General features: G+C 43.4%; 1 protein-coding gene across 15 annotated transcripts in view; it reads right to left on the reverse strand.

Moving 5' to 3' along the window:
• The window catches only part of BCAS3 (BCAS3 microtubule associated cell migration factor), a 413,259-nt gene that overhangs the window by 293,001 nt on the left and 103,053 nt on the right, over nucleotides 1–17,205 (reverse strand). For all 15 annotated transcript variants that reach the window (XM_064166577.1, XM_064166584.1, XM_064166578.1 and 12 more), the window contains exons 14-15: nucleotides 12,580–12,713; nucleotides 548–812 (exon numbers count right to left, since the gene is read on the reverse strand). In XM_064166577.1, the coding sequence (XP_064022647.1) occupies nucleotides 548–812; nucleotides 12,580–12,713 (399 nt within the window). The remainder of the gene's footprint in view (nucleotides 1–547; nucleotides 813–12,579; nucleotides 12,714–17,205) is intronic.

A 17,205-nucleotide genomic window follows, 5' to 3' on the forward strand; every position in this document is an offset into this window, starting at 1 on the left:
TGCAATCTCCAGTAAACTCAACACTTCTGCTGTTCAGGCTACCAGCAAATCTTATGATAGAATGCTAGGGATTGGAAGGCACCTCCAGAGATTGAGTGCAACCTCCCTGCAAAGCAGGATCACTAAGGGCAGGTCACACAGAAACACATCAAGGTGAGTTTTGAAAATCTCTAGAGAAGAAGACTCCAAAATCTCCCATAGCAGCCCACTCCAGTGCTCTCTCACCCTCACAAATAAGAAGCTTTTTCTCACATTGAGATGACATTTCCTGTTATTGAGTTTATGTCCACTGCCCCTCGTCCTATCACTGCTATCACTGAAATGTGCCTGGCTGCATCGTCCTGACAGCAACAGAACTGAAATGTGAAGCTGGAAGATTATGAAGATCTGTAGGTCAGCATCTCCAAAGGTATTCAGGAAGCAAACCTTTGTGAGTCAGCAGCTGTACACCAGGTACTGAAATATCTTGGAGGACATTAATGACTCATAGAGAAAGGGCTTCTGACAATGTGAGGGGGAGGAAAAGAAGGAAAAAAAACGGATTTACCATGGAGGGGAGAGCCAGATGGGCTGCTTGAAAGGCCTGGAACAGGGCTGCAGCGTCCTCCTTGCTTGGATGTCAGCTCCTGCTCGATCTCCTCCAGGCCTGCACTCTTCTGGAAGCGGCTCATGCGGTTCACCACCCGCGGCGACATGTGGGTGCGGACGCAGGGCTGGCCTCCATAGGGATTGATGGGGAACACGTGGGAAGTGCCACGGAGTGTGCTGACCACCACCCAGCGACAGTCGTGGCTGAAGGAGATATCCTGTACCTAGAAAACAGAGCAAGATGGCAACAGAGTGGTCAATGTCCATGCTTCCCCCAAAGCAAACAGACTGCCACGCTTTAAACACAAGTCCTAAGCAGAAACGTGAATTCAACCCTTTCACTTTAGGCAACGAGTCCAATTTCTGTGTGCATACTAATAAACTTAGTGTCCAGGATATATCATAAACAGCAGCAGAATACCCAGTTCCACATTTTGTGTGCTTTTCAAAGGTTTCTGTGATTTTGTCTTTCAACAGGCCTGAACTTATGAAAACAAAGCATGCTGCAGAGTACTACAGAAAGCCGCAAGAGCTTGGTGCAATTTTCAAATAGAACTGAGTTCTAAAAAGAGTTGGGAAATCATGTCAATTGCAGGTTTTGGTATTTGTTTGTTTACTTTAATTTTTAGAGATTACTCAAAAAGGAGGAAAAGGGAGGGATGAGATGAAGAGAGAGATCTCACCACTGGGCCTGATTATGACAGCTACTGGCACTCCAAACTGTATTTTCAGTCAACAGAAATACCATGTGCTGCATACTAACAAACCAAAAATCAATGGCTAGTATTTCCAAAAGCTGTCTGTAATGGGCTCTGAGCCTCAGTGTATCACTCCATGGGACTCCCAGTCACCCAGGTATCCCTGGATCCATGCATCTTTTTTGATTTATAATGAACTATTTTGGCCATTTCTCTACATAAACTCACTCCATCTTACACATAAACATCTCTATTGATCAGCTGTTAAACTCCCAGTAAAGACCCAAGTTAGATTTCTTCTTCCTCAGAATCACAAAAATATCCAGGTTGGCAAAGCCCCTCAGAAGCACCAAGTCCAACCTAGAACACTACAAGATTCACCTTAGACCACATCCCTGAGCACCACAGTCAAACCACCCTTAAAAACCCCCAGGGTGCGTGTCTCTACCACCTCCTTGGGCAGCTCATTCCAGTCCCTGACCACTCTATCTGTGAAAAACTTTTTCCTAATGTCCAGTCTAAACCTCCCCAGCCTCAGCTTAAGGACATTCCCCCTTGTTCTGACTCCAATTACCTGTGAGAAGAGACCAGCAGCAGCTGCTCCTCCTATAAGTACTTCTCCCTCATTTGAGAAATACAAGTCTCATGGAATCACAGAACTGTCAGGGTTGGAAGGGACCTCAAAGATCAGCCAGTTCCAACCCCTCTACCATGGGCAGGGATACCTCACACTAGAGCAGGTTGCTCAGAGCCCCATGCAGCCTGGCTTTAAAATCTTCCAGGGATGGAAGTCTCTCATTTGAGCTCAAACTGGCCAGTCATGAAACAAATACAAAAACACAGTTAAATGTTTTCTACTCTAGTTACTCCTTGCACAGATCTCAGATATGAAGTCCATAAGGATTTAATTCTCTTTTCAGTGTGCTTTACACAACACTTTGATAGAAAGCAAATTCTTGCTCCTGAAAGAATGTCTTAAAAGAGAGATTGAAGTTTGTTTCCAACCTCATACTGGCAAACAACTCAAGAAAACAAGGAATCTAGGTTAAAATGATTTATCATAGGGGAAAAAAATATAAAGGTCCTAAAACAATTCTTCCCAAAATGTTTTTAAAGGTAAAATCTCACTAATAAGAGGCACCTAGGCGAGTGGGATTTAACACCGCAAACAAACACACAGGCAAAGGATTAGTCTTCATTAGATTATTAAAACAGCATAAACTAAATCAAATTCTTGCTGATTTCACTGAAGCCAGTGGTACAACACACGAGGTACTCAAACTGCACCAAACACTGATAAAATCTTGGCAAATATTCCAGAAATGCACTCCAGCTATTCCAGACAAAAGCAGCAAGTATCCATCAAAGTGCAAGTTTCCAACCGAGCCCTGAAGCCTTGGAGATTAAAAAAAAAGGGATTTAAATGTTGTGACTTGTGACAAGATATTTGGATGACAGACTGTCAGGACACAAAATGCTTCATCAACATTACATGGATAAACTAAAAACCAGAGCTCCACACCTGCTCCTTTCAGTTCTGGTGACACAGCCAAATGATCTGCTCAAGAAACAACTACACAACCTCCCCCAAACCTGCCAGGTTTGGCACTTGCAGTAATTCTGGTCTCACTGTGACAGAAAGTCACAGCACTTAGAGCTCCTAGTTTGCCTAGGATTTACCTTAATAGATTGCTCTAAAAAGGATTAGAGACCCCACAGGGATTAACAAGAGCAGAAGAAAAAAAAAAAAGAGAAAGCCCAAAGTGGTGGAGTCAGAGAAGAACTAAGGCACCAAAAGTATTTAAAAACTTGCTGTTTAAAGAGGCAATTTCTACTGCTCAAAATGAAACCCAAGGTCCAGGTACAAACTGTTATTCCCAGTTACAGCAGAAAGGTCACCAAGATGGTATAAATGTTGGAATGTAACTGCAGCCCTACCAAAGCCCCTGTTTTCTAACTTCTAGTAACAAATTTCACATCATTGGACGTGACCCTTCCGAACACATCCCTCTACTATAAGTATTTTGTATCCATTGCAGATCCAGCTTTAAATTCCCTCCCTTGTCTCTAAAATCATCTATCTGTCCAAGCCTCCAGAGGGACCTTGACAGCCTGGAGAGGTGGACCCATGAGGTTCAACAAGACCAAGTGCAGAGTCCTGCATCCAGGATGGGGCAACCTCAGGCATCAGTATAGGCTGGGGAGTGACTGTCTTGAGAGCAGCCCTGTAGAAAAGGATGTGGGGATGCTGGTGGATGAGAAACTCAACATAAGCCACTAGCATGCACTTGCAGTCCAGAAAGCCACCTGGATCCAGGGCTGCATCAAGAGAATTGTGGCCAGCAAGGTGAGAGAGGTGATTCTGCCCCTCTACACTGGTCATGAGACCTCACCTGGAGCACTGTGTCTAGTTCTGGAGCCCCTGCTACAGGAAAGATCTAGACATGCTAGAATTTGTTCAGAGAAGGGTCATGAGGACAATCAGAGGGCTGGAGCTGCTCTGCTGTGAGGACAGGCTGAGAATCACAGAATCAGTCGGGGTTGGAAGGGACCACAAGGATCATCCAGTTCCAACCCCCCTGCCATTGGCAGGGACACCTCACATTAGATCAAGCTGTCCAGAAGCCTCATCCAGCCTGGCCTTAAACTCCTCCAGGGATGAGGCTTCCACCACCTCCCTAGGAAACCTGTTCCAGGCTCTCACCACCCTCATGCTGAAGAACTTCCTAACATCCAGTCTGAATCTATCCATTTCTAGCTTTGTTCTGTTTCCCCCTAATCCTATCACCATCTGAGAGTTGGGATTGTTCAATATGGAGAAGAGAATGCTCTGAGCAGACCTTATGGTGGCCTTCCATCTGAAGTGTACCACAAGAAAGCTGGGAAGGGAATATTTAGGCTGTCAGATTGTGATAGGACTGGGGGGAATGGCTCCAAGCTAGAGGAGGAGAGATTTAGATTAGACATTAGGAAGTTCTTCACCATAAGGGTGGCGAGACACTGGAACAGGTTACCCAGGGAGGTGGTGGAAGCCTCATCCCTGGAAGTTTTTAAGGCTGGGCTGGATGTGCCTCTGGGCAACCTGATCTAGTTGCATGGCAGGGGGATTGGAACTGGATGATCCTTGAGATGCCTTCCAGCCCTGACAATTCTGTGACTCTGAAAACAGCTTTTCTCTTCCTTCCTCTTTGCTCACTCTGGACTTCCAACAGCAGATTTTTGCTGTGCACTACAAGGCGTCCCTGACTGTTGGCACTATAAACAAGCTGCACAGTGGCCCATTAGTGGTTTTCAAGTTTATGCTAAGCGTTGCAATTTATTGCTGTCCTTTAGGTTAATGTACTGTTCTTTCATGTATTTATAATATATTTCTGCATTTGTTGTTAATTATGATGTAATGTTTAGATACCAAAGATCAATCACGAGCCTGTAGTGTTTACAGCCATGCGTTAATAAAGCACAAAGCACAGCAGATCTCTCACGATGCAGAGTTTATTCTACAGCTCAAGGTCAACATCAGATTTAATACTCATGTCTGTATTTCAAAATTTTATCTACTCTCTTCTGTCTGGGCTAGGAAAGGGAATTATAGACTTGAAATTTTGTTTAGCTTGGGAAAACTTCATATATTCTAAACTGCAATACCAAATACTTCTATGGGAGCAAAAGTGCTGTGACCAGCAGGATGAGAGATGCGATTCTCTCCCTCCACTCTGCTCTTGTGAGACTCCACCTGGAGTACTGCATGCAGTACAAGAGGGACATGCAGCTGCTAGAGTTGCATGAAGATGATCAGAGGGCCGGAACACATCCCCTGTAGAGACAGGCTGAGGAAATTAGGGATGTTCAGCCTGGAGATCTGAAGACTCTAGTGAGAGCTTACAGCAGCCTTCCAGTAATTGAGGGGCTGCATGAAAGCCAGGAAGGGACTTTTTTCAAGGGCTTGTAGTGACAGGATGAAGGCCAATAGCTATAAGCTTGAGGAGGGCAGATTTAGACTGGAGCTTAGGAAGAAATTATTTACAGTGAGGATGATGAAACACTGAACTAAGTCACCCAGGGAGGTCATGGATGCTTCCTCCCTACAGGTGTTCAAGGCCAGGTTGGATGAGACCTTGAGCAATCAGGGCTGGTGGAAGGTGTCCCTGCCCATGGCAGGGGGGGTGGAATGAGATAACCTTGAGGGTCCCTTCAAACCCAAAGCATTTTATGAACCTATGAACTTCCCTTTACTTACTTTATGTAGTGGAAATACTCTAAGCTTTTCTTAGCATTCCTTCATTACTTTCACAGCTTCTCCAAATTTAAACACAATGTTAATTGGAACATATTCACAAGATACATTTTAAAAACCATTCAAGCCATAACTGAAAAAAATAAATAAACCAAACCAAACCACACCAGAGGTAAGGGCAGCACACAGAAAACCTGTTTTAAAAACAGCTGATTAAAATGAAGTGGTCAGAGGAATGGCTGATTACACAAGCAACCTCAAGGGACAGGCAGTGACCTTGTTTACCACTACTCAAGGGAATGACTGACAGCCCAAACCCAGCCTCCATATTTCAGGGCTTCTGCAAGTCAATATTGAGCCAACACACTGCACAACATGCTGCTAGTGTTTCTTTTCTTAGGAAGGAGAAGGAGCTTCTCTGGGCCATCACAGACCCTTCCCAGGCAAACGCAGTCCTGATGTATATGCAGAATGCAACATGAACAAAGCTCTCACAGCACTGAGCCATTTATTTTCACAGTGATTACAAGAACCCACTATTAAAATACATTTTGATCTTCCTAGGGCTTTTTTTATTCCCTTAGTGCCCCTCTTTCAGTCGTGGTGAGCTGCAGCTTGAACACAGTGCATATTCTTGTGCAGTAAATGAAACTCCACCAGTGAAGTGGCATGAGAAGAAAGCCTGACCAGCATCACTGCAAGACAAACTTGAGCCAGTTTCTCGCACACTAGGAACCTAATTCCATGCACACTGTGCAGTGTCACAGAGAAAACACACTCCTGTTTGAAGGGCATGACTTAAGCATTTAATTATGCTGTGCAGGGAGATGGCAGAAATAAAAAAACAGTATCATTAAACAACGAGGAAGAGCTGCAGTCCTGAGGAGGCAAGGGTCAAAATAAATTAGAAAACTGCTCTGTAGTTGAGGTTTTTTTGGTTGAGAAAATTAAGGAAATGATGTAGCAACAAACATAAATGAAAAAATAATAAAATCATGGCCTGCACAATAAGATTTATCAGACCTAAACAGACCCAACTCTGTCTCCCTGAGTTGTCAAAACTGATTTCAGTTTCGTCTAAAACCCATGTCAGGATCTGGGCACAGTGAGACATTCATGGAGGGTCCCTCAGCCAGAGTGGCTGCTCTCTATTAATAACTGAAATTGCAAATGCCACTCTGCTCAGGGCTCCAGCTCCTCAAGACAGTTAAGCCACTCATAATTGCAGCAGTTTCTTATTGTCTGCTTTCATCAAGGACTGATCAACTTCCTTAAATCAATCTTTATTATTTCAAGCCTGTCCTCAGATTCTTTTCCCAGAAACAAGAAAGTCTCTCTTCCAGAGACTATTTCAATAATTACAAGTGCAGAAGTATGTCACAGAATCACAGAATTAACCAGGTTGGAAGGGACCTCTATGATCAATGAGTCCAACCTACCACCTAACCCTTCTAATTAACTAAACCATGGCACTAAGTGCTTCATCCAGCCTCCTCTTAATCACCTCCAGGGATGGTGACTCCACCACCTCCCCGGGCAGCCTATTCCAATGCCAATCATTCTCTCCGTGAAGAATTTCTTCCTAATGTTCAGCACTTAGTGCCACTGTCTGGTTGATTGGATAGGGCTGGGTGCTAGGTTGGACTGGATGAGCTTGGAGGTCTCTTCCAACCTGGTTAATTCTATGACTCTATTCTATAATTTTAAACCTGCCCTGGTGCAGCTTGAGACTGTGTCCACTTGTTCTGTCACTGGATGCCTGTCAAAGGCGAGGAAGAAATTTCCATTGACCGTGGAGGTTTACATCAAATGTTTGTAAACCCTTCCAAGGTTTCACTACCTGGACATGGTATGTGACACAGCCTTGAACAGTCTCCACCACATCACATCACAAAACCGTTCATGCATTCCCCAGGCAAGCATAAAGCTGCACATGTTCTGTGGCAGCCTCTGCTGGAATGTTGTTATCATCCCCTCTGTTTACCTACACTGACTGCAGTCAGTTCTAACAGCAGTTGGAGAGGCAGAATAACAAAAGTCTGACAGCACAAAAGATTACAGAGGACCCTGGCCACCAGCCCACTGATGCTATCATCAGGTTTATTTGTTCTAGGTTGAGATAATGCTGTTTTCAGGGATATTTTTCTTTCTGTTTACAATTTCAGATCAAAGAGAAAGGATCATCAGGTGACAGCCTAACTTTCATCTCCAAGCAAATGAGCTTCCTCAGTTCAGAACATGCTATACCTTCTTTAAGAACCTTCCAAAAATACTCCTGGATAAAAATATGAGCCCAGTGAGTGTTGACTTGCAATGCAAGAGGTGCTGGATAAGAAAATGAGTCCTTAAACCAAAATGTGACCACAGGCACATTTTCCCCCTTTATGGCTGAACTATGTAAGCATGGATTCTCTGACAGCTGCAGTTAAATACACCCAGTACTTGCAACCAAAGCTCATGATGTAACACAGCACACCGAACACATGCTGGTTTTTGTTCTCCTCAGCAAAAACATAATTCTAAAGTAAAAGTGGCACTTAAAGACTCTAAGATACCAATCCAATGTAGCTGAAACAGTGAATTCTGTCTGTGTTTGCAGAAAAGAACTTTGAATTTTATGACCTTGGGACCAATGAAATATCTGAGCGCTCCGCATTCTTTCATGGCCATTGTCCTCACAATTCCCATAGGAGACAGAGTTCCACTTCCCATCATAACCCATCTTCATCCGAGACACAAAAAAATCCAGTGGCTTTGGTAGGAACCGAGTGATCTTCAGAGTCTCAAATTCATATTTCAATTACCACAAAAGATTTCTTCCTGTATATGCTGCTCAGAGTCAAGAACCACACAGATCTGCAATATCAACACTTCGAAACTCGGTCACCCTGTGCCATTGCTTAGAGCATGCAGAAGGAGGGAGGAAATCCAGGCTATGTCTGCCTGGGGACAATCAGGCAGAATACAACTACTTAGCCCTAACTCCATATCCAGGTGAATGCAAGCTTGAAAATCCTACCTTGCTAAAATCTCCTAAATCTCTACCTAAATCTCCCTAAGCATCAGAAAGCCAGCACCAAGTGGACTGGCAGGGCAGACAAGTTCTAAAAGGAAGATCACCAAGAACCACAGCTGAGAGGTGATTCTGCCACTCTGCTCTGGTGAGACCTCACCTGGTGTACGTGTCCAGCCCTGGGGCCTCCAACATGAGAGACATGGACCTGAAGTGTGTCCAGAGGAGGGCCACCAAGATGATCAGAGGTCTAGAGCACCTTTCATATGAAGACAGGCTGGAAGGATTTGGGCTGCTCATCTTGTAGAAGAGAAGGCTCTGAGGAGACCTTAGAGCAACATTTCAATATCTGAAGGAGACCTACAGGAAGGCTGGGGAATGTTTAGAAGGGCCCGTGGTGATAGGATGAGAGGCAATAGTGTGAAACTGGAGCAGGGGAGATGTAGCTTGGACATTAAAAGGAATTTCTTTACAATGAGAGTGGTGAAATATTGGAATGGGTTGCCCAGGGATGTGGTTGAGCCCCTGTGCCGAGACACATTCAAAACCAGACCTGCAATGGTCTTGGGCAGCCTGATCCAGTTGGAAGTGTCCCTGCTGACTGCAGGGTGGTTGGCCAAGATGACCTTTGAAGGTTTCAACCCAAATTAATCTGTGAAAGATGGCAAGCAGGTGCCTTTAGACATCACTTCAGGGAAAAACACTCAGCAGTTGTTCAGGAAGTGCACAGTCCACATTTGCTGGAGCAGTGATCCCATACAGGGGACTTCTGTGTGTCCAGCAGCTCAGACACAGCGACTAAGACAAGGACTACTCACAGCATTACAGGATGTCAGGGGTTGGAAGGGACCCAAAGAGATCATCAAGTCCAACCCCCCTGCCAGAGCAGGACCATACAATCTAGCTCAGGTCACACAGGAACACATCCAGACAGGCCTTGAAAGGCTCCAGAGAAGGAGACTCCACAACCTCTATGAGGAGACTGTTCCTGATGTGGTAGTTTGGGACCTCAAACCAGCACACCTGGACATCCACAGTAAATACTGTCTCAGGAAAAACTTGGAAAGTAGGCAATGTGAACTGATGGCACAGATTTGTGTGTGCTGCTTTTCTTGTGAGTGTGTGAGCAATGTGACAAATAACATACAAAGGGAAAAAAGAATGTGTGAGGATTGATCTGCACAGCCTACTGCTGTGGTGGATGTGCTTTGGAGAAACAAAAAGATGTGAAGAGAGAATCTTTGTGGGATATCTGAATTGAAGGAACACTTCTATAACTTGTTGATTACTCGGGGAACTGGAGCTGTCTCAGCACTCTGAGACCCTTACAGGAAAGAAGTTCCCTCTTGTGTTGAGCTGGAACCTCCTGTGATGCAGCTCACATCCATTGCTCCTTGTCCTATCCCAGGCAGCAAGTGAGCAGAGCCTGTCCCCCAACTCCTGACCCCCAGCCCTCAGATATTTATAAACACTTATTAAATCCCTTCTCAGTCTTCTCTTCTCCAGACTAAGCAGCCCCAGGTCCCTCAGCCTCTCCTCATCAGGCAGTACTCCAGTCCCCTAATCGTCCTCGTAGCCCTCCCTTGGACTCTTTTGAGCAGATCTCTGTCCCTCTTAAACTATTATAAACATCACCAATGCACCAGCTCTTTGTTCATGAACTAAACAGTCTGATAGTACCAGTGGGAGAGAAGAAAAATCATCTATCAGGTTGAGAGAAGGATTCTCACACGTTTGGGAAATGGCTGGTGAAGCACTATTGGCAGCAGATGATTTCAGTGTGACCATTAAAAGACCACATATAACAAGGGCATAGCGATGATGTTTAAACAATTTATAACAGGCACTAGCTAAACAAATTTTGACACTGATAATCACTCATGTCCATCAACACAAATTAGAACTTTTTATAGCTCCAGTGCAGAAGGTGACCTTTAAGACCATTGGCCTTGATTCACAGTTAGCTTTAAACCAGGGGAGGAAAAAAGGATTTAAAAAAGAGGGAAAAAACAAGATTTAAAAAAGGGGGGAAAGTCTGGTTCTGAATGTATAAATACTCTTCTAACCAAGAAAGGGGCTACAGAGACTTCAAGTGTGTGCATCTCAGAATATCTGCATTAAGAACTTTAAACTGAACTGTCTCCAAAATCCTTCCTTCTCTAACGCTACTGATACATGAAATTTAAAGGAGAAAAGAAATGCAGCACACACTAATTTTCTCACTAAACAACTCCAGGTATTGCTATTCCATAAGAAAAAAAGTAAAAGTCTGCATTATACTATGGAAATATTTTGCATAGGTGCATATCACAGATACCAGTGCAATATTGTTGCTGGGCAGTTTAATTACCCAGGGAGTTGTGAAACCCACCAGTGTGCCTCAGACTGAATTTTCTCTATTTCATACCACTCCAAAAGCTATACTGTTCACAGCCCAAATGGAAACTATGTGGCAAAGTAGGGGAAAATCTTTACTATGTTGATTCTGAGAATTTTAATGCAAAGCATTCACAGAGATGCTAATACTACAGCTCTCAAACTGTGCATCAAGAAAGGTTTCTTCTCTAACCCACGGTATGTTTGGTTTCCACTGTATGCCTTAAAACCAAATTTATCAGCTGTAAAAAACAGAAGAACATCTTTGTTCTTAGTGACCAGAGTCCTGTGCTTTGCTTTTCAACACTGATTACAGGGTATTGCCCATTTTTGGTGTACAACTGGAACAAAAATAACACTCAAACATTAAACATGTTATAGCACATGCAGAGAGAGATGACAGCACCTGTACACACACAGATCTCAAAGCCCTATAAATTATTTATTAAAATTACTTCTAAGTGTTATATATTTGCCCACATTCCTAATTTCCTCTCACTTTCTAGGCTGGTTATCTCTACCTAGAGTAAACCATTGCCTGTAATAGTAATTATACATTTCCAGAACGGTAGCAGCAATGCTTTAGAGGATTTCAGCTACCAGCAATTTAAATTCACAAAAATTTGAAACCACTATCACATTAAATAAAGCTTTCAGATTCTGCTTGTTACAAAGCTAAGACAAAAAAAAAAAAAAGGAAACTGCACAACTCAAAGGCAAGATAAAAAACTAAGAAAAAAAGAGGTCTAAGGGAGCTGTAATCACAGTACCACAATAATCCAAGCTTCCAGTGTCAGGGTCATAATCACAGTGCCCAAGGCTTCTCTCTATCACACTAGTTTACATCTGCCAGACTGTCACAAGTCCGTGCTTTCAGTGTGTAATTGCATCAGCAAGCGCAATACTCATTTCTTACCCTGTGGTGACATTTTTATTTATGTATTTAAATCAGGTTGTTCAGCAGTTACTCAGTGCTGCAAAGGTGAGGCTCTGCCGCTGCCTAAAAGCATCGCGGTGAAGTACTCAAGCTCAGCACGCTGCACTGCTTCCATCACAGCCCAGCTGGCACAACTCCTCTTTCTCACTTATTCCCCTACTTTATCAGTACCTCACTTTACTGAGCTTTGTTTAAAATACAATTTTAGGCTTTTGCACTCAGTGCTAATAGCCTAATTCAGTCTGCAAGCTCCGAGAGCAGGGATTTTTAGACAGGGCAGCTCAGTTCGTATCACCGCAGACTGCAACAGATTCCCCCACTTTGAGCAAGTGCAGATTAAAAAATGTTAGTCACAGTCCTTTGACTAACCCTTCCTTTCAACTCTTTAATTGTCTGCCTTTGGCTTTTACCAGCAAAGTCAAGCAAACCCTGACAGTTCCTTCACAGGCAGGAGACAAATGTTGAACATGTTACATGAGAAAAGGTTAAGTACAAACACAGCTAATAATCTGGGCTCTTTGGAGGCACTGTCATATCTGAATAAATCTGACAGCACCTCATTGGAAAGGGCAAGAATTTATTATTGTCCAGGTTAAATGCTGTGCTCTTATCCTTTCTGTGGCTGGGACACAAGAAAGGCTCTTTGTGTGCTGAAACAAACATTAAAGTGCCAACATACACAAAATGTATAAGGTGTCTGGGGATTATTCTTCAGCAAAGAGTTTTAACTTACTTTGGCTTCAGTCTCTCCCCTGTGAAGTGTGTACAAGTGATGGACAGCACTTTGTGATGATGACCAAGGATGTGTCAGGATTTGAAAAACATGGAAATCATGGCCCAGTGTGTCAGTAGTGACCAGCAACATTCCTGGATAAACAAAAAAAAAGAGAAAAGAAACACAAAAGCACAAGAGATTAATCACTGCAAAAGAAGCAGCTTAAGAAAGTCTGTCTTACATTTGATTTTCTGGAAACAAAACAGTTACAGAAAATGACTGAAGTGTAAGGAATTCACCTCATAAAAGTACTTCAGAAATTCAACTGAAGTCATATTAGCAGTATTACTACTTAAGTATTACAATACAAATCTATAAAAGCCAGCTGAAAAAAATCTGGGAATACTCTAGCTAAAGCTGAGGACTTCTGTGATCAGTCTGAAGCATTGAAGTGATTAATGCTAGAGTGAAACCTCAAAATGCTCTTCACTGGGATAAAGTCAGTATGAAAAAAAAAGACTGATGTCTCCACAATAATAATTGTTGGAAGAAGAGACATTATCAAAACCCAGCCAAAACAACCCATACTGAAAACAATCCTGAAGAAGCATCTTTCTTACAAACGTACATGAGAGAAACGCTCTGATTTATTGCTTGAAAGGCAGCAAATCAGAGCTGAGAGCTTTCAAGTGAAATATTAAATTAGGTACTAACTTCATTGAAAACAGGTCACTGATGGATGTACTGAAGTGATTCGATTAGCAGACCAGCAGAATCATAGTAACTTATATACGCTCTTTACTTTTTTTTTTACCCCTCCCACTCTATGTCAGTTCATAGCCCAAGTTTTTAAACCTTTGCAAATGTAATTGAAGTCAATTTGCCACAAAAAGTCGAGTTTTCATACCAAAAAGCCCTTTCGTACAGATCACAGAAGTATGGCATCAGGCAGAATGTGGGATTGCAACCAACCAACTTCAGATATATTTTTTTCTGTATAAAACATCCTTATTACCATGGTAGTTAACAAAATGTAAGAAGTTATCACCCAAAGCAAGCCTCTGACATTTAACTGACATCAAGTACAGAGATTTCATCAGTTTAATAGCTACATTGAAGTGTTTTCAAGGTGGCCATCTATTAAAGAAACCCAGGAATTTCCACATTGCTGGGCTGTGTTGCTTCTCCACAGAAAGCAGCACTGAAATATTTTGTGCTTCTTACAGATCCACGTTTTATATGACACCTATCCAGAGGACAAATGATTATCTTATTCTCAGTTTATTTCCACGTAGGTCCACCATTCATTTTTCTGCTCAGTGCTGCTAAACAAACACGCACAGCACAAGTGTGAAAACTCTCACACGTTACCATGAAGTCCTGCAAAAGCCACTTGGGGAATTTTAGAATTAAACTGGGAAAAAAAATCCTCTTGTGTAGTGAGCAGCAGAGAAACAGTCTCTTAGTAAGGTTAATGAACTTTCCTACTGAACCACTGTGACGGTATGACTAATCAGTAGGTTGTGTTTTCCCTCCTTGGACGTCCTTTAAACTCAAGAAAGAACAATTTCAGCAGCCAAAGCGTTGACCAGTGTCACTTCCCAGTGTCTCCTCCTCTATAGCAGGTTTGTGAGCACCTCTCACAATCGGGAGGAGCAGCAGTCCTGAAGCCTCCAACCAGGATAACACAGCTCAAAAGCCTAAGTTTCGCTTGACCATAACTCCTGAGAAGTCAGGATTTTGTGAAGCTAAACAAATCCTTTGAAGACTGTGAGGCCCACCAGCAGCAAGGCACAAAATCACAGAGAAATCCAAATTGTATTTAGAGACAGAATTACCTACAAAGTTTCCTTCTCAGCTTGACCACTGAGCTGGTAGGGCTTGGCCAGCATGTGAGGCCACCCACACTGCACACATCCATTTCCTCCAAGATCACACAAATGCAAGATCTTAAATCTGACCTCAGCAAGATTCCCTCCAGCAGACATACTTTTGCTGTTACTCCAATTCTGAGTGTCAGAAATGAAAGAGAGTTTGTTATGGAGCTGAGAAATCCGTGAGTGCGCTTGGGTATTATGTTTGGGCGGTAAGGCATGTGAGCTGAGGTTGGTCTGGATGTTAATGTTGGCTTAACTGGCAATTTCCTTGATTTGTAGTGACTGTGTTGATAGGAAATACAGCTAAAGTTGCTCAAGTGCAAGCCAGCCAAGTCTTTAGTGTGGGATTGTGCACACAATTTGCATTAATTCTGTTCTGAAACATCACAAAATACACTTCCCTCCTAGTGAAGTGTGTGGCGCAAGATGATCTATGGCATTTCCACCGGAGAGACCTGGAAGCAGACAGGGAGGTGGTGTGCTAAAATGAGGCTACTGCTGTTACAGGAGATTCCAAAAGATCTCATTCAACACAGCAGTAAGGTTTTATCTTCTATATTCCCATACTTGCCTCTCCTTACACACATAGGACAAGTGGCAATAGCTTTACATTTCAGACTGGAGATTAGGAAGAAATTCTTTACAGTGAGGGTGGGGAGACACTGGTTGGATGAGGCCTTGAGCAACCTGGGCTGGTGGGAGGTGTCCCTGCCCATGGCAGGGGGTTGGAACTAGACGATCGTTAACATCCCTCACAACCCAAACCATTCTATGAATCTATGAATTTTGGCCCTTACAAGCTCTCCTTTTATTTCAGATGGAAAGGACCTTTGGAGAAGAAGCTGGAAGAGATGACTGCATAAGGCACTTAACAGAGACCAGCCAGCCACAGCAAAGCTAGATTCTTTTTCTTCCCCCAAAGTGCTAGAAGTGTTTTATAAACACAAAAAGAAAGCTGAGTGCACCCAGAGATCTGAGCACAGCATCCTTCACGTGTATCCCATCACACGGCACAGCACAACCACGATCATGAAAAACACCCTTGGAACGAGCCAAGAGTCTGTCTGGAGGCAGGAGACAGAGAGTTGCGTAACAATCAGGAGCCAGTGAAAATAGAGGAATTACCATAGTGCCTTGTCCATCAAGGCTCTGGCTTGCTTAGCTAACCAGGATCTCATTTCCAGCACTGGCTGCAAACACAGGTGTCTGCGGATGGTGCAGAAACCCGGCAGGATGCAGACCTGCTAGAATTTCACCCTGCTCCTCACAAAGGTTTTTGTCCCAAATCTGTCATCTCTACTCACCCCAAGCAGGCCACTGCTAGAGAGCTCACTTTGGGACCAGACATTACAACTGTGTCCAGGTCTGGTGCCCCCTGAATAAGAGGGACATGGAACCACTGGAGCAGATCCAGAGGAGGCCACCAAGATGGTCAGAGGGCTGAAGAACCTCCCTTGAGTGGACTGGCAGTGATCAGCCTGGAGAAGAGAAGGCTCTGGGAAGACCTTAGAGCAGTCTTCCAGTACCTGAAGAGGGACTACAAGAAAGTGGGGAAGGCACTTTTTACAAAGGCTTGTAGTGATCGGACAACAGGGAATGGATTGAAGCTGGAAGAAGGAAGATAGAAACTGGATATTAGGAAGAAGTTCTTTGCAGTGAGGGTGGGGAGACGCTGGAACAGGTTGCCCAGGGAGATGTGGATGTCCCCTCCCTGGTGGCGTTCAAGGCCAGGATGGATGAGAGTTTGAGCAACCTGGGTTAGTCCCTGCCCAAGACAGTGGGGTTGGAACTCTAAGATCCCTTCCAACCCAAACTGTTGTATGAATCTATGCCACATAAATCCATAAAGTACAACATGGTGTCACCTGCTTGTTCCTTTGGTGACCTACAGCACATCTGAGCAGATGAAGCTGTGAAATGTGTTGGTCTATCTGTGGGTCTGATCGGTTCCATATGATGTACATTGCTCTTAGTTCCGCATTCATGTGTGTTGCCTTTGGGGTTTTGGTTTGTCTTTTTCTGTCTCTGCTAACATGAACAAGTGGAGAGGTGAAAGAATACATTTGTGGGTGGAAAGGAATTGGCTTTAAAATAGAAAGATGGGTGGTATCTGACTTGGCAATTTTGCCTGCATGATGTAAAATCCTGCAGGCTGTCAGGAATAATAATCTAATAAAATGCATTTATTGGAATAAATGCATTTTATTCAATGACAGCTGAGGGAAAAACAGGCTCCTTACTTGTCGTAACCACTCCTCTTCAGAAGTTCAAGGAGGACTTTTCATACTCACATTTGCATTCAAAATGCAAACATCTACTTGCAGAACTTGTATCAACATAGAGGTCCCAAGCACAATACCACAGATGTGCAAAGAACTTGTATTCTGAAAGCAGCATTTTGAAATCTCTTCTTTGCTGCTGCTATTCAAACAATAAATCAGGGCTGATTGACCAGGCTGGTCCTCAGTTTTGCTGTCGGATTTTACAGCTCTCATTACTTCATGCTCAAGAGTCACAGTTTTCAATTATTACAGTTCAGCCATTAGGGTTCTCTCTTAATCTCCTTGCAAGGAAAGGCAGAAATCCCTAATCCCAGCAGAGCAAGGGGAACTGGAATCTTGCTCATTACCTCACTTTCACTTTCAATCGCAGGAAACTTCAACTCAGTTCTTTGAAAGACTTTGTGACAGTTCTCCCCAAAAGTTGTTTAGACGGAAATGTGAGCTAAAAGCTGTCACAAGTTCAGTCCAAAATCTTTTCTCTTGTG

The sequence above is a fragment of the Pogoniulus pusillus genome, chromosome 27, assembly GCF_015220805.1.
Source record: "Pogoniulus pusillus isolate bPogPus1 chromosome 27, bPogPus1.pri, whole genome shotgun sequence".
Classification (NCBI taxonomy): domain Eukaryota; kingdom Metazoa; phylum Chordata; class Aves; order Piciformes; family Lybiidae; genus Pogoniulus; species Pogoniulus pusillus.